Source organism: Chelmon rostratus, chromosome 17 (assembly GCF_017976325.1).
Source record: "Chelmon rostratus isolate fCheRos1 chromosome 17, fCheRos1.pri, whole genome shotgun sequence".
Lineage (NCBI taxonomy): Eukaryota > Metazoa > Chordata > Actinopteri > Chaetodontiformes > Chaetodontidae > Chelmon > Chelmon rostratus.
Genome location: NC_055674.1, coordinates 665,712 through 689,420, shown reverse-complemented (window position 1 = coordinate 689,420; position 23,709 = coordinate 665,712). Strand labels below are relative to the sequence as shown.

General features: G+C 45.4%; 1 protein-coding gene across 1 annotated transcript; it reads right to left on the bottom strand.

Moving 5' to 3' along the window:
* Positions 1-676: 676 nt before the first annotated feature.
* On the bottom strand, positions 677-23,412 carry si:dkeyp-113d7.10 (zinc finger protein 263). The gene is made up of 5 exons (XM_041956855.1): positions 22,996-23,412; positions 11,140-11,439; positions 9,907-10,257; positions 8,989-9,224; positions 677-8,464 (listed from the first exon to the last, which is right to left on the bottom strand). Exons 1-5 carry the CDS (start codon positions 23,402-23,404, stop codon positions 8,234-8,236), a joined length of 1,527 nt encoding a protein of 508 aa, XP_041812789.1. The 5' UTR covers positions 23,405-23,412; the 3' UTR covers positions 677-8,233.
* Positions 23,413-23,709: the final 297 nt, after the last annotated feature.

The following is a 23,709-nucleotide window of genomic DNA, read 5'->3' as shown; positions in this document are numbered from 1 at the left end:
GGAAAAGACAATGAAAACATTTGTTGCAGCCCACGTTAGTAAGAGAAGAAAAATCATGGGATGGTGAATTTTCATAGGCTTACAGAAAGAGATGATTTAGGTCACAGCAGTTACTGAAAGTGCACATCAGTCCTTCTTACTGTGAAAGGATGGATTCATTTGATTACGCTGTTCATATTCCACATTTTTAGAAATCATAAATTAGAAACCTTGGATTTTTAATTTTTTCCCCCATAAAATACAGTAATCAATAAAGGTCAAGAGCATCTGTAACGCGTCAGCTGTTCGGCTTCATGTCACACAAAGTTATATAGAAAATAAAAAGGAATAAAAACCCACCAATAAACATCTCACTATAATTAACTTCAGCAGCGGTTAAACGGAGCTACCGAGAAACTCATCAAGTCTGCAGACCAGTTCTGATGGTTTTTCCACCACTGAGCTCTCAAACATGACCACTGATCACTTCCTGCACTGACAGTCAGCTGAGGACGAAAGGCCAAAACCAAGAGAAGCTCCGTTTTTAAAAATGACCCATGTGACCTCATGTCCTGTCTACTGTGACCATACAGATGGAGCTCTGTATACGTGGGTTATGCTCGAGAAGTAGTCTTGCAAGTTTCTGTGGACGGTTTGTTCCATCAGCGGAGAGTAAATAAGACTCGTCAGGCCCAGCTGGCAGTTGTGAACATTTATTGGTTTTGTTTGAATTTCAACACTATAAAGTACCCGGTCTCATAGACTAAAACAGGTCATACAAATAAAAAAACACCATCACCATGGCCTTCATCATCATATCATCATGGCAGACAGTTGAAACTTGGCATAAATGACATTCAGACGGTGCTGCTGTGATCAACGTGGGCCACCAGGTAAAACAGCCAAACACAACAGTGAATATTCTCCATTTCACTGGTTTAAGATGTAAAAAGTTGGCAAAAATTCACTCAGAACTGACACTGGTCACGAAATGGTCAACGGTCATATCAATTTTGAGTTAATTTTCACATTGACTGAAATTTGAACTGTCCATTATCCAACTCCAGCACTTTTTCAGTTGTATTATCAAATAGGAAACTCTTTTAGATTTGGTTTAATTAGAGTGCTGAATTACAAAAAGGGCACATTTTATCAAAAGTATTGCATCAAATCCAAACACTGACGTGAACTTTCTTCGAAAACAAGATCAAGTCAGTTCATTAAGCTCATACAGGGAGTAGAAACATATTTAGAATAAAAGTAAAAAACCCTCAGGGATTTGAACATCAATCATTTCACACATACAGTCTGCTTAAAGTAAAACAATTTAAATGGAAAATAATACAACTTAAAAACAGTAAAACATCCCTTTCATCCCCTCATTTGCATCAAACAGTAAGAGGACCTCAGACAGTTCCCTGAGGAACCCCTCATGAGTTTTAGAAACTCCAGCTTCACTTCTACAAACTGACCCTGTAGGGTTTCTTTAAGGAACCCTGTAGAACTCTTTGCTTTAAAGATCGAGGTCCCTCCGGGCTCCCGGTCTCACCGCAGACGCGATTCCCTCCTTCGCGGCCTGCACTTTTAACGATGAGGCTGAACTGAAACAACATCGTCTTCTCTCCACGTGGGAACAACACAACCACTTTTCAGAAAACTGCCATCAAACACAATCAAAATCACAGGAGTGTGAAATGTACACGTGAATGCGTCTCAGTGCTTAAACTAACGTGATGAACGACACGTTAAAACTACAGAGAGGTTTCATGATCCTCCTGCTGTGAGAGAAATGCATCAGTCGGAAATGAAGAATTACTTCATGAGCTTTGATCACTAGGACTCGGCCTGTGGAGAGAAAACCGATCGTAGAGAAACCGGACGTTTCCTGGTCGTTCTGAGATACTGTATGAGACAACATTCAGAGCAGATAAACAAGCGTATCTCGTAATGATTTTAGCTCCAAGTTCTCATTAGTACATGAGCAGTATCACAGTTAATGATTTACTATCTCACAAATGTAAAGCGATGCTACGTCTTACATATAATTTCTGTATCATATAATTAAGAGTTAAAGACCTCTGTGAGTTTGTTTTCCTGTTGTTATTAGACATGTTTGAATGTCTCCAAATTCTTCCCATAAACCTTTGTGGACAGAAAAAGGTTTTCTGACAACAATCTTGTCCCTCCCGTGTCCACAGGTTAAATAAACTAACATTGTTATCGGTTCCATGGGTTATTAATAATAACTTTTTATTCGTGTTCAGGATTTTTTGAGGGTTTCCGACAGTTTGGAAATGACTTTCGTTTCTACACACAGCCGGTTTTCTCTCTGTGTTCCCTTTTTGTGTTTCCAGAAGCATTTCTCTCTTCTATGGCTTTGTAAACAAGGACAGGAGGAGCACTGATTGGTCAACAGGTCACATGATGCTGCTGCCGTCAGGAGAAAACCTGTTAACCACCTCTGTAGCTAATATTCACCTTTGTGTTCTGTCGACTGCAGATGTTTGCAGCACTTTAACATCTGGATCAGCTCGACGTCAGACAGCAGCAGAGGTTCATGTCTGGAGATACGAGGTTTTCCTCGCAGCTGTCCTTTCTAATCTGTACACAGTGCAGTGTAGCAGCTGCTGTCCTGTAAAAATCACATAACTGCAGTCTTGAAAGCAAAAACTAATTTTTTGTGCGTTTTTGGTTAAAAAAAACAAACAAAAGATGCACAGAAGCATCAGACAGCAGCAGAACGTGGAAATGGCTGATTATTCCTTCAAATTATTTCACACTTTTATTTTTTATCCTGTAATTTCATGTTTTAATCTCCTTTAATTTTATCTTTGTGTTTGATCTTTGTTAGTTTTTAGCTGCATTCATTTGAACTGCATCAATAACAGAAATGCCTAAATCCCTTTAAAGCTCTTTATAACTTAATTTAAAGGTGCTCCACAAACAGAAAACTGTCAGTCCTGATAATGTAAATCAAACTAAATGCCATTTAAATGTTTGTAACGTTACAGTTGTGTAACGAATGACAAGACTTAAAAAAGGTAAAACAGCGAAAGAAGGAACACCAAACAATTATTGATGTATTTCTAAATAATCAGAAACATCAGCCATCTGTTTACAGCTCGGTATGGAAGCTCATTCACACCAGGAAACAAAAAAAAAAAAGAGTTGTTAAGACTGACAAAATAAAAATACTCACGACAAGTAAAAATTATGAGGCTGTCAGATAAAGTCTCGTCATTTTTACCACGAGTATTAATATTTATTTATGTTTTACATTTCAAATCATTTCAGCGGTTTTTACCTTGGCGTGTCTGAGCTTCCAAATATCCGACCTGTTAAAACCAGTCAGTGTATGGAAGTCCTGAAAGATGATCGTTTGTATTCATTAAAAAATCTAAAGAGACTCCATCTTCAAACCTGAGAACTTTGTGCATTTGCAGTTTTGTGGTTTGTACCCGACAGCATCAGGCCGCGTTTTAAAAAGCTGAGACGCATTCAAGATGAAACAGAACAAATAAAAATACACATTATCGCAGTCAAACATCAACGGCAAACGTCTACTGAGGTAATGAGGTTCGTGTGGAAACGGGAAAAACGAAAAGTCTTGAAATGTTTCACAGGAAAAATGAGGAACAGTGCTGCGAGAGCGTCTGCGAAGCTTCTTCTGTTTCTGTTTCATCAGTTCTTCATCCGACAACGAGGACACGAAACAAAAAACACCTTTTTACTGAGTTAATTTAAACACAAGAGTCTTTGTTGGAAACAGTATGTGAGCCTTTGGTGTGACCCCCTGGACTTTTGCGCTGCTGGTGGGCTTCCTGCTCTCTTCAGGTCTTTCTGTGGGATTCAGGTCTGGACCACAGCTGGACCACCACTGGACTAACCACTATCCTATCTTCTCTACTGGAAGCGTTCTTTGGAAGACTGACTTGTGTGTTCAGGGTCTGCGTCTCGCGTCATGATCCTCCCTCTGCTGAGCTGCAGTTTTTGAACGGACACCTCGACGTTGTCCTGCAGGATTTTAAGGTATGACCCAGAATTCATAGGTCTGTCACCGACTGTAAGCCCTGGTCCTGAGGCACCAGACCATTCCCGGACCGCTACGAGCTGGTTCTTAGGCTGGACTGCGGCCAGCATTTGGTTTTCAACAAATATGCTCAATCTCATTTAAACCAAAAAGTTCTATTTTAGACTCATCCGTCTATGGAACGTTGGTCCTCGCTAACCTGTCACATGCTTCGTTCTGGTTCAGCGTTCGTCGAGGCCTGCGGACCCTTCCATGCTACCCGGGGCTTCTTCGTCACCTCCTGTATTTCGGTTGGAGGGATTTTTGTTGGACGATCGCTCCTGACGAGAGGAACGTCGTGTTGAATTTCCTGTTTGTATTGATGGTGGACTGATGGAGGACGAACTCTTTGGAAATGGTTTTGTAACCTTTTCCAGTCTGGTGACCATCCACAACTTTTTGTCTGAGCTCTGCAGGAATCTCTTCCTCGAGTCAGGGTGGTGAAGACCACATCTCTACTCTTTCAACAGGACTCTCATCCCTTTGATTCAAACACCTCCAGTTAGACTCTTCCAGAGGTTCACATACTTTCTCCAACAAAGAGGCTTAGCGCTGGAAAACACGGCCCAATAAATTAAAGCGTTTGTTTAACCTCCTCTTTATCTCTTTCTGGGCTCGAATGAAGCTCCGATCACATTTTAGGTGACGTTTATGGAGACAAACAGGAAACTGAAGCGTTCTCAAACTGTTCGGCAGCACTGTGAGTGAACACGTGTGGAGGCTGGAGTTCAGCCAATCAGATGACACGCTCGGCGTTTGCAGAAAAGCGGTTGGGTGACGCAGACGACAAGTCTTAGTTATTTAAGCGGCGTTCAGAGGCAACGACAGGAAACTGAACGGTAAATTATTAATCATCATTATCCTGATATCAAATTGAAGTATTTGACCCGAGAGACCCGGGTCACGATCCACCAAAACCAAACCAGCTGCTGTCAGCAGACTCTCTTCTACGATCCTCGCCCCACAAATCAAACTCCGGCCCTCGGCAGAGTTTTGGCTTCATATTGCTTAATTTTCTTTCTTCAAACAGGTAAAAAGTTTCAGTTTGCACATTTACAAAGCGTAAAAACGATGAAGAGCTGATTGTTCGTGCTGAAGCAACAGAGCAGAAACGACATCGAAACACGAGCGTCATACATTTCTCTGATCCTTCCATTCGCCACCACCCACCCCCCCACCACATCCAGAGTGTGCTGCACAGACACATGAACCGGCAGGAATGAGTCCATGAACAGAGGCTCGGCGGCGGGACAGTTTCCATGAACTCGTCTCTCTGGTTAAACTAGTGGACAGGAGTCTGGACACTTGACTTTCATGGTTTGATTCTGGTCTTTAACCGACACGCGAGGTGACGTAGTGCTGAATCTGGTCTTTGAGGTCCCTTCAACATATTTTAATGGAGAAAAAGATTATGTAGAGTAACAATGTGATAAAACAACGAAGCATCATGCGCTCGTCTGCCACAGCTTCATGTTTCCACTGATGGGACGACTAATTTCTGGAGCAATAATTTATTCAATCTAAAAAAATAAATAACTTCAGGGTTTAATTTAAAGAGCTACATCCTGAATGTGAGAATTTTTTATCAGTACAGATTTTAAAATCAGTTTATTTAGGCAGGAGCAGGCTTCTATATAACAGCACGTAACCGTTAAACAATGAAAATGAGGGACGTGAACAGGACTTCCTGTTGGGCTGAGCTCGTATTTGATCCAGCGTCAGGTGACACATATTTTATATTAAACCCATATTTGGTCCTAAAGCTCAGACAAAACAAAGTCCAGTTTCTATTCAGTCCTTTTCTATCTGGTCTGTTCAGAATAATAAAGATATTTTAACACTTCAGGTTCAGGTTTTTGGTCTGTTTCAGTCAAGAGAACAGGCTCTGAACGCTGCTGCACCAAAACTATCTTCTAACATCTGGAAATATATATCGATCATGTGATCAGTTATCACTAAATTACAACATTATTTCTGTTTTGCTGCTTTTCTCTGATTCTGCTTTGTGTCGTTTGTGTTTTTGGGCAGTTTTATATTTGACACTCGTCATTTTTTGGACATTAAATCTCTCATTTCTATCAGGTAGAAATATGGAAGCTCATTTCTGGGAACAAATATAATATAATTCATAACTTTTACCTCTCAAATTTTACAAACAAAAACAAAAAATCTCATTAAAAATGACTGAAAGCTCTTTGTCTCATCATGAATATGAGATGCTGAGTAATTTATTTATCTCTAGGATAAATGTACATTTTGATTTAGCGGCACATTATTTTAACGTACAACGAGTGTTTTTTTAATTTTTGTCGCTTTTCTGTTCTCGGCAGTAACGAGCTTCCATACGTGTCAGATTCACCAAAGAATAGAATTAGCTGAAGAACAATGGCTGGCAGCACAAAGCGCATGACGTGGTCTCCTTTGTTCGTCAGGAGGTATCTGTGTGTTAACATGAGGTCAAACCAACGAACGAGGGAGCGATGAAGGAAGGATGGATGTAAGGAAAGGAGGAAGAGGAGTAAACCGGCACAGATTTAAAAACCTTTCTCTCGTTTCTTCATCCTCAGCTCAGTCCGAAAAGTAAAAACTGTACAACGAACGTAAAAAGGATAAAAACTGCTGAGATTCACATTCATTGAGTCAAAATCAATGGTTGCCACTGACGAAGCTTCATCGTCCTTGTTTGTTTTTCTGTAAGAGCGACGCAAGAATCCTCAAAGATCGTCCAAAAGTCTAAAATATGACGACAAAACGCACCCGACGACCAAAACATTAAAAAAAGAGAAAAAACAGCTGGCTGAGAAAAACAATAAAGAGCACTTTAAAAACGAACAGGTAGAAAAACCAAAGGTCACTTCTTCTTCTTCTGTCCTTGTGTACAGGTCCACGGAAAACCAAAACCACAATCATCACCACTGGGCAGGGGGGGGGAGACAGGAAGCGGCGCTCCGACCGTCCGACCGCCAAGGCAACAAGCTTATTGCAAAAAAATTCACCTGCCGGGACAGAAACTCACCTGCAGCAGCCGGAGCTCGCTTCCTGTCGACGACGAGGCTTTTACGAACTTTACAGGAGGAGAAGAAGAAGAGGTGGATGTACAGCAGGAGGAGGAAGATCTGTTCTTGTGATCTGATCTGAGGCCTCCTCATCAAGTGTTCGGTTTAATTTCCTCTGATCTGATTCGTCTATTTCATCTCCTCTGAAGTTTTTACTTCCTGTTCCAGATCTACTCAGCAGGTTTCTGGTCCGCCGCTGGATTCAACTTCAAATCCTTTCGAATCCCTTTTCAAATCCATTAACTTTCATCTTAAAGTAACGTTAAAGCCCCTGAAAAGGTTTCGCTCTGAAGTGTTCATCCTCAACATTCTTCACTAAGTGAGCATCGTCACAGCTAACATGAGTCATTTCTACTTTCTAACAGTTTAACACTTAAAAACCGCCAGCTGTCCTCACATCTAAATGAAAACACCGACGTCGGGCCCCGCCACCGCTCGAGAAAACACGTTTTCGGGACCTTTGTGTTGTTCTTCGTCTCAGCAAAGTGACATCACAGATGAAACAGACTAAAGATTCGAGAAGCTTCTGAACTTAACGAATCCAGAACTGGACCGAATCAGAACCAGTGATCAGACTCCATTTGGTCCAGGATAATAATGGACCATGTGACCTGCCTCCAGAGACACTGTGATTGGTTCTCTGCTGATGATGCGGGTAGGCCGATGATGTCACTGTTGATTGTGAATTTCTTCTCATTGTTATCTGATATGTTTAAAAACAACAAATGTGACTTAATATGTCAGAATTATTAACAGCTGCTGCTCTGGAGACTAATAAGAAGAATAATCTCTAACGTGTCGGCTCACTGATAAAACCGAACCTCCGGGCTTCAGACTGTCGGTCGGAGACGAGACATCTGAAGACGTCACGTTGGAACTTTGTCATTTCAAAGACTAAACGATTTATTGTATAAGAGATGAATCTGTTTCAGAGTAAAAGCTTCGGTCTACCATCCCGCCGCTCCACTACTGGACTCAGATCCTGTTGGGTCCCTTTTGTGGTTTCTGGTCTCTGGTTCTGATCCAGTCTTCAGGCCTGTGGATCCTCCTCCGGTTCTGCTCTCCGATTTTTGCTCAGCCTTTGTCGGACTCTGTTGAAGCTCCAGTCCCGTCGGGTTCTGGACCCGGTTCAGTGCTGGGTCCGGATGTGGCTGTGGAGGCGGGTCGCGGAGGAGAACCTCTTCCCGCACTCCGAACAGCGCAGCGCCGAGGCATTGCCGGCCGGCGGAGAAGAGGGCGATGCGGCGTCGGCGGCGGTGTTTTCGGCGGCGTGAGTCTGACGATGAGCCTTCAGGAGAGACATCCGACTGAACCTCCGACCGCACTCCTCACACTCGGACCAGACCCGCCGCCTCTTCTTCTGCGGACAGGAAACGACAAACAGAGCTGAATGCTGCTGAGCGTCAGAGAACACCAACAAGTCCTTCAAAGCACCAACAGACTCTCGAGCAGACCTGCTCGCTACGCAGACTCCTTCTAGAACTGGATTAATCACGCTGTCAGATTAATGTGCTGAAGAAACGTTAGTATTTATTTAACTTTAGGGATGAGTCACGTCAGATCTACGATAATGGTTGTTTAATGACGAAGACAACAACTCCCATGATCCCACGCTGCTTCATGACATCATCAAACTGCGTGTTTGTTTGGACTGAGAGACCCCTGGTGGCAGTAATGGTGTACTGTGCCTTTAAGGCCCTTTGAACACTTTCTAACATCGACTTTGTTTTTTCTTCAGTTTCATGTAAAATGTTTTATTTTTACTTTGTTTCACACTTTTTTCATTTTATTTTCACAAACTTAAAAAATTAATAAATCAGTTTTTGTTTTTGCTCAAAGGCTTTTCATCATCGGTTCTTAAAATTGTTATTTCTCATAGTTTACCTTCCTCCCTTTGTCTTCCCCCTCTTCATCTTCTTCCTCCTCCTCTTCCTCCTCCTCCCTGGTTGCCAAGGGCGACGGGCACGTCCGGCCATCTCGGCGGTCGTTGCCGATGTCGGTCGCCAGGGCGGCGAGCGTTTCGTTGACAGCGGGGTCTTCTTCGTCCTCCTCCAGCAGCTGAGACGGAAGAGTCAGGAGACGATGAAGCATCGAGGCAGACGAGCGGCGACCTGAACATCCTGAAGACACAAAGACGAGAGTCAGAGCAAGCACACAGCAGTACTCACTTTACTCCTTTACTGCGGTACAAGTACTAATACACACTGTGAAAATACTCCTGTCCTGCATTCCAAACCTCACTGAAGTAAAAGTATGTGAGTACTATCAGCTGAAAGTACTCAAACAAAAACAATTCAGATTCTAAATCTTTACATTTATTCCTCGAACAGATTCAAACATAAACTTTATAGACATTTTACAAACTGAATGATGAACACACCTCAACATGTGCTGGAAGAATGAAGGACAGAAACGTGTATCTACTGTTTGACGATCGAGGTCATTGATCAGCACCTGTTCTGTGTCCTGCTGTTCTTCTGCTTCAGACTGAAGACGTCTCTTTGGACTGACGGGTTTTTATTTAAGTTTACTTTCTTGTCACAGTTACACATTTTTCATTTTTAGCATTATCTATCTTAATATATTTATTGTATTTGTACGTTCTCCTGTTTTTAAGGATCTTCACATGTCTTTAAATGTTGTTTTTTCAGTTTTCTATTTATCTGCTTTTCATTAGAATTTTTCAGAATGAGTATATTTAAAAATATAATTTCATTTTTCAGCCGTTTCTATCGGACATTTCATCTCATTTCTCAGCTGTTTGTGATGTTTGAACCTGTAGAATGAAAGTCTGTGGGTCACCTGTGGGGCTGAGGGGGGGTCCAGGAGAGGGTCTGGTCGTGGCGGTTCCTCCTCCTGCGCTCTTCTGACTGTCTGCAGCTTCTTCGTCAGGAGAAAACACCTCCATGTCCTCCAGCGGAGTCCAACGGGGGTCCTGCTGGGGGGAGGAGGGGGAGGGCTCCAGGCTCAGAGAGGAGGCGGAGACATGTTGCACCTGCTGGGCCCCTCCCTCACCCAGACTCCGCCCACTCCCTCCTTCTCGCCCGCCTCCTTCGAGCTCTTTGATCTCGCTGCACCACCTTTGACCAAATACCTTGTCAAGGATGGGAACCCAGTCCTGAGAGGCCGAGAGGACGGGGGGGTGCTCCGGGTCTGCAGGGGGGAAGAGGAGACGTGAAAGAGGAGGTGAGAGGAAGGATGGAAGGAAGGAGGTGAAAGAAAGGAAAAGAGAGAAAGGATGGAAGGAAATGAGAGGAAGGATGGAAGAAAGGACAGGAGAGGAAGGATGGAAGGAAGGAAATGAGAGGAAGGATAGAAGGAAGGAAATGAGAGAAACGAGGGGAGGAAGGTGATGAGAGAAAGCAGAAAAGAGGAAGGAGGTAAAGAAAAGAGGTGAAGAAAGTGAGGAAGAAGACATTAAAGAAGGAGGAAGGAAGAGGGGAGGAAAGTGACAAAAAGAGAAAGTAGGGTGAGAAAAGAGGAAAAGGGGAGGTAGAGGAGACTTAAGGAGGTGAAAGAAAAGAGAACGGGGGAGAGATGAATGTGAAGAGGGAGAGCAGAGGATGAAAGGATGAAGAGAACAGACAGAAGAAATTCAGAATCCATAACTTCATCACTCTGGACATTTGAGACAAAGCAAACAACAAATGAACAAAACTCTCGAGCATGGACAGAGGACGAGGATGAGGACCAGGACGAGGAAGAGGAAGAGGAAGAGGAAGAGGCAGTAAAAGCTCAACGCAGGCCTGAAGGAGACCAGGAACCATTCAGCTGCTGATGGTCCCTGTAGTTTCCACTCTGTCCACCAGGTGCTGCACTACAATCCCCAACAACACAGTGGGAGAAAGCAGCAGGTCGTCGCCATGGTTACCCACAAAACAGGCTGATGGAAAGTTCTTACCTGCCACAGACCTGACCAGGTAGTTTCACTTAACCTTTCCTCCACCTCTCACCTGTAACCACAGGTACACCTGTACATCCCTGCAGACAGGTGACAGGTGAGTTAAACCGATGCATCTCCTGCTCTTCACTCACCGTTTCTCTTCTCCGTCTCCTTGGACACTGTGACCTCAGCGACCTCCTCCCGGGCGTCCTCAGAGCCGCTGGGGGAGACCGAGTCATTCTCCGACCCCCTCCTCCTCCCCCCAGCGCCTCCTCCTCCTCCTCCTCCTCTTCCTCTGTCAGAGCTCTTATCCAGCCTCTCCTCCAGGACCTGCTGCTCTCGCTCCATCTTTGTGATCTCCAGCAGCAGGTCATCGAACGAAGCCTCCACGATCTTCGTCAGCTCGCGTACAGCGAAGTCCAGGACCTGCTCCATGACCGACTTCAGCTGGTCTGCAGGAGGAGAGAGACACCACTATCATCGTCATCGTCATCATCATCATCATCACCATCATCATCACCATCATCGTCATCATCACAATCATCATCATCGTCATCATCACAATCATCACCGTCATCACCATCATCACAATCATCACCGTCATCATCATCATCATCACAATCATCATCATCATCACCGTCACCGTCATCATCATCCTCACCATCACAGTCATCTTCATCATCATCGTCGTCATCATCACCATCACCGTTATCACCATCATCATCACCATCACAATCATCATCATCACAATCACAATCGTCATCATCATCATCATCATCACCACCACCACCAACGAGGCGTGTTGTGACGACCCTGTGCTCCTTCAGAAAACGCGTTCAGCCTGCTGGACATCGACGCCGCATCGACGCCAGCTTCTGTTTACGACATTTAACCAACGTTCATCATCCTCACACTAACCTCCACGTCGACCTTCGTCACCTGCAGCTCAGTTTCATGCTGTTCACTGAGTAACAGCCTGAAAACCTGAAAAATGTAATCGATCCAGAATGGATCCTGAATCTGACTGTAAGATTCCCTCGTTTTCAGTTTGGCTGTGGTGATACTCTGAGTTCATTAGCTCAGATCAGACCTCAGAGGAAGAGCGTCACAGGCTGCTTTGAGCTAGCACAGAAGCTAAGCTAACGTACTGATGTGGACAAAGACAAAGCAAAATGTCGCTTGAAGAAAAGGCCACATAAAAAAACTCATCATCAGCTGAAGAGTAGACTGTAGTTTGAATATTTTCAGGCTGTTTCTGCCATCAGACAGCCTTTCCTCTGGCACTACGTCTCCTCAGCTGGACGACTTCTGTATCCCTGCACAGAGACACAGCTGTGTGCTGCACCGGATCACGCCGCCACTTTCTAACCTTTATTCTCAACAGGTCCTACATCTTTCTGCTTAGACAGTGAAAGCCTGCACAGTGAGGCGTCAGCGCAGCGATGGCGGCTTGTTGACTTCAGCCTGCCCACAGATAATAAGTTCACCACAGATAGAGGACTTATGTGGTTTTAATGGCTGCCAGTGGAGATTACAGTAAAAAAAAAGACTGGGAGGATTTAAAAAAAGCATCATACGTCTCTCTCACTGCGAGAATCTGTCGAGATGGACAAGAGATGGACGTCAAAGTGCTCCAGGAACACTGTAAAAAATGCTGCAGGAACACTGTAAAAATGCTTCAGGAACACTGTAAAAAATGCTTCAAGAACACTGTAAAAAATGCTGCAGGAACACTGTAAAAATGCTTCAAGAACACTGTAAAAAATGCTTCAAGAACACTGTAAAAAATGCTGCAGGAACACTAAAAATGCTTCAAGAACACTGTAAAAAATGCTTCAAGAACACTGTAAAAAATGCTGCAGGAACACTGTAAAAAATGCTGCAGGAACACTGTAAAAATGCTTCAAGAACACTGTAAAAAATGCTTCAAGAACACTGTAAAAAATGCTTCAGGAACACTGTAAAAGATGCTCCAGGAACACTGTAAAAAATGTTTCAGGAACACTGCAAAAATGCTTCAAGAACACTGTAAAAAATGCTTCAGGAACACTGTAAAAAATGCTTCAGGAACACAAAATGTTTGAGGAAAAGACAAAAAATAACTAATGAATAAAGATATTTGCATGAATTTTTCTTCTTGTTTTCCTCGGGTTTCCTTCTCCTCACTTCATTTGTGACCACAATAAAAAAAAGGCCCACAGTGCTCGCCCCTCACTCGTATTATATGGATGAATTTATGATATGATCACAGCAGAAATAAAGCAAATCAACCCAGAAACTCTTCATCAAGTGAAACATTTACATATCAGCCTACTACTGACACACACACACACACACACACACACACACACACACACACACACACACACACAGGATTTCCAGCTGTTGTCAGTTAAAATGTTCTGAACACTGACGCTCAAGCTGAAACACTTAGTTCATCCATCTGCATGGTCCAATAAATCACAAGCTGTGTGTCATGTGACCAGGAGCAGCGCAGGATGACCCAAATGACAAACCATTAATCTGACTCTCTCTCTCTCACACACACACACACACATACACACACACACACACACACACACACACACACTAACAAACAAACAAACGACCTGCTGGGTCTGATTGGTTGAGACACGTGAAATTTTAAAAAAGGCTTATCAGAGTCTGTTAGAGAGTGTGTGTGTGTGTGTGCGTGTGTGTGTGTGTGCGTGTGTGCGTGTGTGTGTGTGGACAGACAGTGTGTCATGTTTTTGTGCAGATGGTGACGCCAACGTCCACATTGGTCACAGATGAGACCCCGATTAATCCCCGACGGGTTCATTCACATGTTGCAGCAGCGCGGCAGACGCCATGTTGTCATGTGGTCGTGTGGTCATGTGATGTGCACCTGCAGGCACCTGCAGGCTACAGGAAGTGCTACGTCGGGTTCAGACTGCAGGATCAGTCACAAAACTATGGCCAATCGTTCGACCTTTGAACAAAAATCTGATGTGGACATTTGGGTGATCAGTTTTAAGTCCTGGACGACATGTTGGACCCCGACCAATCACAGCTCTCTGTCTTTCACAACCTGTGTGATGTCATCAGCGCCAGGAACCGCCTTTCGGAACGAGAATGTAAACAAAGATGGCGTCTGAAGCGATGTCACTGTTCAGCGTCGCAGCACCAACTTCGTTTCTCTCTCACTTCACCTTGTTTACAGGTGGACAACATACTGCCCTCCCATTGGTCAGCATCACCGACACGTCATGAGGCGTCCAGATGAGACGACGTGTCATCCAGTTGGACTCACAAACAACCACCAACAGCCCGACCAGGTCAGGCTGAACCCAACACGCACACGCTCCCAAAATCCACGTCAAGCGAGCTGATTGGTCGATTAGCCTCTGCTGTTATTGATCAGAGTGATCTGGTGTGACTGTGTGTGGTCCGGTGCTGTGATAAAACACGTTCAATAACCAGTGTTTCATTGAGAAGAGCTGATGATTCGATAATAAACTGAAGATCTTTTCGGAACATTTAAAAACTCTCTGTGAACTTCAGGGAAGTCACTTCATCTACTTTCTGACCTTTCTGTGGACCAAACGATTGATTCCTCACAGCAGCGGCCCCGCCGAGGCCTTTAAATCTGGACTGGAATCTGTTTCCACTGTTGACAGCTGAGTTATTGAGCCCTGGCTGTTCTTTGCTTGGCGGTGCTGCAGTTTGTGACGTGAACCGGGACGCTCTTTCACACCTTCAATGAATTTACTTCCACCGCACATGGCGGTCGTACTGCAGACTGATGGAGGAGTCTGGAACCGGTTCAGAGCAGGAAATCCTCCGTGTGGACCCTGACAGCTGTTTCAGGTCGTGAACCACAGCTTCAGAAACAGTAGACTTACAGCTGAGTAATGACACGCCTGTTGCCATGGTAACCACAGGTCTGTGAGCCGTGAAGTGAGCCAGAGAGATGCTACACTTATCCAACACTTGTTGGATACTGTTGCTAAGCTAATTTAGCCGCTAGCTGAAACAGAGAAACAGACAGCGGCCAACATGAACAGGAGATAAATTTCTGTTCTGTGGCAGAAACACACGAGCCTGCTGCCGACCGGGGGGGGTCCATGTTTCAGGCCTTCTGGTGTAGACTGTTGATGGACTTCCTCTTCCAGCCAGTTTAGCAACCAACGTTAACAACAACTGGACATTTCAGCTAACTACAATAAACAAACAACATATTAACGGTCGCCAGGCGACAGCGTGCTGCCTCTTCTGTTTACCTGCATGTAATCACAGCCCGCTGACATGATCCATCGATTCTACGACTACAAAAGGATCCCGAACAGAAACCTGAACTGTTCTGAATCTGAAGGCCAGAGATTCCAGAAGTACCAGCTCATCAGGTTTACCTGCGGCCCTCTCTCCCTCCTCGTCTTCATCATTCATTGAGTCGAGATCAAACAGGAGAGTTTTTAGTGCCGTCAGAAGCAAATACAGGACGTTGACTTTAAAACTCGTTTCACTGATTCAGCTTCAACACTGAAGCTCCTCGTGTGTCTCGATGATGCTAATTTATGTTCACCTGCCAATAAGCTAACGGTGATGTACGGCGTAAAGCTACTGCTGATACTAGCTCAGCACTTCCTGCATGTCCTTCACAATAAAAGCACTGTGAAGGCGGTGTCAGGCCTTTATTGTGGGGAGTCCCGGCCGTCTCTGTGGTGGTTTAAACCCGTCAGCAGGATTTACCTGTTCGGACTGTTTCTCTGACCCACAGCTGCTCCTGGTTTACGCGGTCGGGAAACGAGGCGACACGTTAACGTGACACTTCCCGTTTCTCCACCGGAGTCAGAAATCAGAAGCAACTGTGCAGCTGAGCGAGGAGGAGGAAGAATCCAGGAAGACAAATCCTTCATCACTTTGTGACCAGCTGTCAAAACCGTCCAATCAGAAAGCGCTCTGTTTGAACTCAAACGTCGATGTTACGAGGGTTTAATGCTTCAGGTCATTGTGTCTTTACTTTATTTGCAGTGGATTGTGATGAGGGTTTGTGTGAGAGCAGCAGCTCAGAGTGAGTCTGTGTGGACGTTTGAACATGACTTTTATTTTGGAAAAGAGATGATCTGCGTTTGTCTTTCACGTCTTCGTCTTTCGTGCAGCTTGACAGGACGTCTGGGTGGAAACCTGTCGCCTCTCTGGCCTGAATAAAGGACCGCTTCCACCTCTTATCCTGTTAAATGTCTTCGTATCCGAGCTGTGTGAAGCCCAGGAGAACAAACCTCTCACTGCGTTTCTATTGGCTCTCTGAATCACAGATAAGAGCTTTGCTGATCTGAGAGCAGATCAGAGGACAGACTGAGAGTCCCTCTTAATGAGCCTCATCATGAGCTTAATGATCATTGATGGGAAACATAAACACCAGAGTCAGAGTCATCGGGTCAAACGATGGAATATTAGAACTTGACCTGCTCTGATGTCCTCGACATGAATCCACTTCCTGCGTTTTGTTACCGACAGTCGCCACAAACAGGCCGTGGCGTCCAGCATTGATAACTCAGAACATCCAATCACCAGCAGGGATCATGGACATGTGATGAGACGCCACGAACATCACGAATGAGCAGAAGGAAGTGATGTGGACCAACAGATGCTGCTTCTGAAGTGAACGTGTCAAATGTTATTATTATTCTCAGGGCTGCAGCTGATGATCATGTCCATTATGGATCATTTTCTTGATTCATTGATTAGTTTATGAAATTGAGTGTCTCTCAGAGGTCGCCGTGACGCCGACAGTTTGCTTGTCGTGTCTGACAAACGGTCTCAAAGTTTAAGATTTTTTGTCACAGGTGAGTCGCTGGAAGCCGCGACGCTTGAAAAGACTGAAATGATTCACTGATTATCAGAAAAGTCTGATTTTCTGTCAATCGACTAATCGATTAATCGTCAAATCACTGCAGCTCTGAGTGTTGTTATTAGGATGGCAACGAATCATGTTCATTATCAGTTCATCTGATGATTATAATGAATTAATTATAATAAGTCATCTAATACATGACTTCACTTGAAAACGGCGTCTCGTCTTGTTCTCATGTTGACAGATTTTATCACATGACTGCGACACCAAACACAGAAAAACAAACTGAAAAATCACTTTATCGATTAAACTAATGTCAAAACAACTGCAGATTAATTTTTGGTCAATCGAGTCACTGAGCGGTTGTTTCAGCTCTAACTGTTATAATATCATCACATGAATTATTCCAGCGAGCACCGAGGCTACTTTAAAATGATCCAAGGAAACAGTGATCGGCTAAATCAATCAGCAGCTACTCTGAAAACCAAATAATCGTTGTGATGGTTCCAGCTTGTAGTCACAGCCTCATGAGGACAAAATAAAACTCTTTCATTCATTCATTCATTCATTCATTCATCTTTCCATCGTTCATCAACTCGTTCATCTTTACAGCATTTTATTCAGGAAAGGTCTTCTGCAGCTTTTTTAAGAGCTGAGGTGTTTTACAGACCTGATCGGTCACACGATGCGACCTGATCCGTCACATGACGCGACCTGATCGGTCACACGATGCGACCTGATCCGTCACATGACGCGACCTGATCGGTCACACGATGCGACCTGATCGGTCACACGCTGCGACCTGATCGGTCACATGACGCGACCATGACGATGCACTTTAAAAACAGTTTTAGTCTGTATTTGGTTTATATTCATACGTAACTTTTCTTTTTCACTTCATGTTTGACCAGTTTGGCTTTTTGGTAAATTTAAAAAACTGTTTTGAGAATAAAATTTAGATTTTTCAGCACAGTAAAAAGACAAAAAGAGCATTTTGGGTTCGACTTGGACCTTCTGGTTTGGGGGTGCAGGACTCGTCCTAGTGTTGTGTGATGAGTCTGACTCTTGGTCCATATGTCCATATGTCCACATGACCACATGTCCACATGACCACATGTCCACATGACCACATGTCCATATGTCCACATGTCCATCTGTCCACATGCCTGTCCATATGGTCACATGACCACACAGAGCGAGGGGTCACATGAGAAGCTTGTAAAAATGATCTGTTTTGATGAACTAAACTACGCAGCAGTTTACAGACGAGGCTGAAACAACTAGTTAATTAACCAATTAGTCCACTGACAGAAAAATAATTAACAATTATTTTGTTAATTATTAATTTTTCAATAAAACGATTTCATGGTTCATGGTTTGCTGCTTTTCCTTTGAATCATTCCGATGTTTCTTGTTCACGTTCAGCTCTTGTTGTAGGTTTAGATTAGAGTGGCTGGACTCCACGTTTGTTTTTCTTTGGGGGGGGGGGCTCTGGGGGCTGAACATCTCTACAGGGGTTCATTTAATAACTTAAACTAACAAAAGTGGCCCAGCTTTTCTTTCTGTCCTCGTCCTCGCTCCGTCCTTTGTTCCTCTCCACAGCGAGCAGACATCAGTCGAAGCACAGCGACCTTTGACCCGAGTGTGTCGGGGCCACGGCCTCATTGTCTCATTGTCTCATCGTCTCATTGTCTCATAGTCTCAGTGTTAGCAGACGCTCTGCTGCTCTCTTAAGATGATGGACGGCAGCTCCCGGATACTCAACGACAAACAATAACTCACTGATCAGCTGATGGACAGGAAACTGCCCCGCCTGCACACACCTCAGAATGCTAACATTATAGCAAGTTAGCAGCTAACATGCTAATCTGCAGAACAACGAGCAAAGCAACATAAAAAGCGTCAAACTGTCCTTCCCTGAGCTTCAGTTCTAAAGTGGATCCTGTCTCATACTGGTCCTGGTACGAACTTTGCTTCCGCAGAGGACGTCAGCTGAGTGGCCTTCACGCTGCTAAAAGAAAGCGCTCTGAGGTGGTCCAGACCACTTCCAGATGCAGTCTGAACGGTCAGATCTCAATGCATCATCGGGCTCTTCCCCCCATGCACTCAGGGTGCATGTTAATGTCAGGTGCAAACAGGCCTGAGACCAGGAGAGACCAGATCAATCCAGATCTCAGGTCTGTCCACTGGCTTCCTGTGTGTCAAAGAACTGGTTTTAAAACACTAAACTTGGTTTATGAAGCGCTGAATGATTCATTCTGGTCTGCTGCGCCATGATGAAGCGTCCAGACTTCTCAGCCGGTCTGGGTTCAGGTCTGCTTCCTGTCCTCAGAGTCCAAGCTAACCAGGAGAGCATCGTGTGTATTCAGGTCTCACACTCGCTCCGACGGCTTCGCTCTGTTTCAGCTTCTTTATTTGACTCTTTATCTTTATCTGGTTCCTGTCTCTTACATAAAGCGCGAACACGCTCGCTGTCTGTTATTCTGTCCATGTTTGACTTCAGGACACATTTATCTGTGAATAAAATCCTGCTCAGGTCGGACCGTGATTGGCCGTCACTGCTGTGATGTCACCGTCCGTCCCGAGAGGCTCTCCGCGGCGTTGTCGTGTCGATGGCCTGGTTTTTGAGAGGGGGAGGGCGGGTGAGGAGGCTTTGCGTGTCAGCTGTGTGTTTGCGTTCGAGTGCACAAATGTGTGCATGCATGCGTGAGAATGCGGCGGCGGCGGCGCGTCCTCCTTTCTCACGTGTCTCTGCATGTGGAGAAGTGGATGTTTGTGCTGCTGCAGTCATGAAACACACCCAAACAAACACACAGCAGCATCTGACATCATTTCACACACACACACACACACACACACACACACACACACACACACACACACACACACACACTGCTGCTGCTTTCTAATAAATATCTACAGACTCGATCGATCAACAAACAACAAAAAGCAGATTGATGACGATGACACTTCTCCTGAAGAGGCCGCACTCTGACTCACTGACTGCTGGACGAATGAAGACAGAAAACGCTGCAGACTTCAGGATTTATTCTGTGTCTGATTTCTTCTCTTGTCTCGCTGTCTGTGTATTTCTTGGTTTTCTCTGACACTCTGATCTGTGTGTCCTCTGATCTGTGTGTCCTCACAGAGGAGGGAACAAAGAAAACGACGTCAGATGAAATGAGGACGATCGACGCTGCTTCTGCCAAATTCATCTCCAGTCAACGTCCAATAACACGAGCAGAAATTAGACCGATCCGACGCTCTCCGCTGACTCTGATCAACGTTTATCAGTATTTTCTGTCATTTTATCGACTCAACAGCTGATTGATTAACCAAATACATAAACAGACTGATCAATAACAAACTGAACAGTCTGAGTCACATGGTCCTAAAATCATATAACAATATAACAATTCATCTAAGAATTAATTAACCTGCAGATGATCGTTAATGAAAATAACCATCAGTCGTCACTGTCATGTGAAACTCAGATATCTAAATCTGAAAAATCCTCCTTTAAAGGATAACTTTGGTTTTTTACAACCTGGACCTTATTTGTAGCATTAAATACAACCATTTACTCCCCCAGACAACATTTGGAGTCGCTTTGAAGAAATTAGCCCCAGAGGAGCGGCGCGTATATCCGCATCCGTCGTATTTAAAGCTACAAATAAGGTCCAGGTTGTAAAAAAACAAAAGTTACCCTTTAAAAGGTTCCAACTGCTCTGAGTTATACTGACAGATGTTTCTGTTATTTTGTCCACCCTGCTGTATCATTGAGTAGTGTAACACTTCATTACAGCCTTCACACAGGAGGACGTGTTGCTTTGGTTTTAGCTCGCTGTACCTAATAAACTGGACACATCATATATGTTGTTGTACTGTTTCAGCCCCACAGAGCAAAGATCTCTGTGTTCTAATTTAATTAATTTAATTAATATCTACTTACAATTAGAGCTGCGACGAGTCAATTATCAATTCTGATAGGTGATTTAAAGCTGAACCTTCTCATGAGTCAGATCTGTCTGGTTTGCTCTGTTCTAGTTTTGGTTTTGTTCTGATAAATCAATTCATCAAAGTAATAATCAATAATAAATGACTTGTTGTAGCCTTGCAAACCTTCTGCCTGTCAGTCAAAGCGGAGGGTCACAGCACAGAGCCAGGCGCTCGTCTGGCTTCATCAGCGACACAAAGAAAGACGATCTCTTGACTTTCGGGACCACACGCGTCTTTACGGCGGCCGGCGGCCACGCCGAAGCCGTTTACGGCAGCTCGCATCCTGAGGGGAAGCCACGTGTCCTCGCCGCTCGGCACGTGTGGACGACATCTCACTGCCCAAAAAACAAGATTTCCTGTTTTCTTTCTTCTCGTCTGTGCTCCTGAGTCATAACTGATCAGTGATCAGCGTGTTTAACTCACATCAGTCCAGAAACATGAGGGAAACGCTGCAAACATCAAACACACGGAGGACGTAAAGAGACGCCGAGCAGAAAGGTGTTTACAGGAGGACAGATTTCTAATCCAGACTCAGGTAAACGTGTCCAACACGCGGTCTGAGCTCAAAGCTCTGGACCCCCTGAAGCAGGCCTGAACCCGGACCGCTGGTTTGATCCTGATTATTACCATCAAGTGTTTTATTCTTATTTCCATTCACCTTTTATTCCTGTTTTTATGTCCAGTCTGTCTTTTCTATGCAAAGCACCTGGTTCATGTCTCATATGACAGCTGTTATACTAATAAAGTTTATTGACCTCATTATGAAGGCTCAGGTCTTTCAGGTGCTCTGACCGCGATCACTTGAAGATTTTGGACAGCGGTGTTATAATTAAAGCTGTTCATCACTTTGCTACATGCCGATGAAGAGTCATGAGGTGAAGGACAGCTGAACACTTCAGCGTCCAATCACCTGAGGCCCGGTCTGAATCGACACCTGGACAGGTGTCAGGTTCCGGCTCACGTTAGAGACCGGCAGCGTCGTCGCTCTCTCATCAGACGCTGCTCACTGACGTGCAAACGTCCTGAAACAGCATCAAATGACTCAGTGCTGGTTCCTTCATCAGGACCAATCACAGACAGCGAAGACATGAGACAAGACGCCGTCGGCTCGACGTCAGAGTTTTAAAAAGCTGACGGTCTGCGCAGACTGTTCTGGACTTCAACCATAACTCTGCCGGTTTTAAACTGATGTTCTCTGGACAAAGTTCTCGTTCGGTTCCTGTTCCCACTAAAAAGCATCCGGCGGTGCCGAGCTGTGACGCAACCCGTCTCGAACCCGCTCGCATCCCGTCGTCCCTCCAGACAACAGCAAAATGGACTCCTTCCTAACCTCGAGTCAAAGCTCTGAACCACAGTCAACACCCCCCTCCAGGCACTTCTTGGCCTCTGGAAGCTGAACGTGTGACGCATTCAGGCGCTTCTCTTGGTGATAAATGCGACCTGACACCTGCACAACTGCTGAGAGGCTGAATACGTGAACATTCGCCGGCTGAGCTACGTCTTCGCCCCCCCCTTCGTCCCTCCTCAGCTCTTTTCTCCTCCAACAAAACACAGATTAAACCTCATGTGGGTCGACCACCAGGTTGTCTCCAACACTGTGCTGCGTCTTTGTCCTGGTCCCACCACCACCCCCCCATTCCTGAGGAGAACATGTCGAGGCGGTAAATCTTATTTTATGATTGACAGGCCTCTGGAGCTGAGGCCTGATCATTTTTTCCACCTTTGCAGCGTCTTTGTTTTGCAGCCGTGTTGCTCAACCTCTTCAACCTGTTCTGTCAAAGAGCTTTAAAGTCAGCGCCGTGATCCGACGTGACAGCCAGATGTGGATTTAATGGAACAGGAGGCCTGTCGGTCCTGATTTTCCATTATACTCATTATATTCTGCATCACCTCCATTCTGATCAAATTAAACCCCAATTAAAAAGTTGTGTGACCCATCTGAGGCTGTGCTGTCTGCAGACTGAAGCGTCCTCCTGCTGCTTCCCGTGAATTTGGGTTTTTATCACCTGCAGGCCTCTCTCTGTCTGCAGCTCAGTTTACTCATAAACCCTTAAAAAGCCTGCAGAGTTACGCAATTCCAGCGTTAGCGTGCTGGCAGGGAGGAGTGCCCTGGACAACGGCTTGTTTGCGTGCCTATGCGTGAAAATGAGTGTGTTGTGTAACGGGTGCCTACCCACGACTCGTCCTCTCTGCTCCAGGCGGCGCGTGTCGGTGGGCACGCCGGGCTCGGTACCCTGCCCTCCGGGGGCGTGTAGCTGCTGCTGCTGCTGCCTCTGCTCGGGCTTTGTTCTGCCGCTGTCCGCCCTCTCGTCCCCCGCCGCCTTGCCAGCCTTGTTCTTACCAGCCGCCGGAGAGCCCCCGCCGTCCGCGGGGTTGGTGCTGGCTCGGCCCCGGCTCTCCCGCGACTGCAGCTGGAGCCTGAGTCGGCGGTTTTCTTGTTCCTTGACGGCCGTCTCCAGCAGCAGCGTGTTCAGGCTGGATCCCACCGTCTTGCTTATTTCCTGGACGGCGAGCTGAACGACTTGTTCCAGCACGGACTCCAGCTGGCCCTGGAAAAACGAAATGTACACGGCCCCGTTCATGTTTTCGCCCCCTCTGGCAAGAGGGCTCTCTCATTCTTCTGTACCCGAGCCCCCAGCCCACCCCCCTGCCCTGTCTCCCCGTCGGAAAACTGGCTGAAAATCGTCCCCGGGTCGTTCGGCTGTTCCGGCAGCTGCTCGGCTCGGTCCTCCGGCTGCTGCTGCTGCTCTCTCCGCCTCGGCGCACCTTGCGTGTCAGCCCCTTCGGACGCTGCCGGAAAGACCCGAGTAGAGGCGCAGCGGAATTTTCCCGCCCACATGTCTTGGCCCGCGCGCGCCGTGCACGCTCGCGCCCTTGCAGTCGGCCA

Bases quoted from the DNA above. Each gene is read 5' to 3' on its own strand.
- si:dkeyp-113d7.10 (XM_041956855.1), bottom strand. From the start codon at position 23,404: ATGAACGGGGCCGTGTACATTTCGTTTTTCCAGGGCCAGCTGGAGTCC. The intron at 11,440-22,995 runs GTAGGCACCCGT...CTCCTCCTGCAG, and splicing joins GCAGAGAGGACGAGTCGTGG to ACCAGCTGAAGTCGGTCATG. The intron at 8,465-8,988 runs GTAAACTATGAG...TCCTGTCCGCAG, and splicing joins GGGAAGACAAAGGGAGGAAG to AAGAAGAGGCGGCGGGTCTG.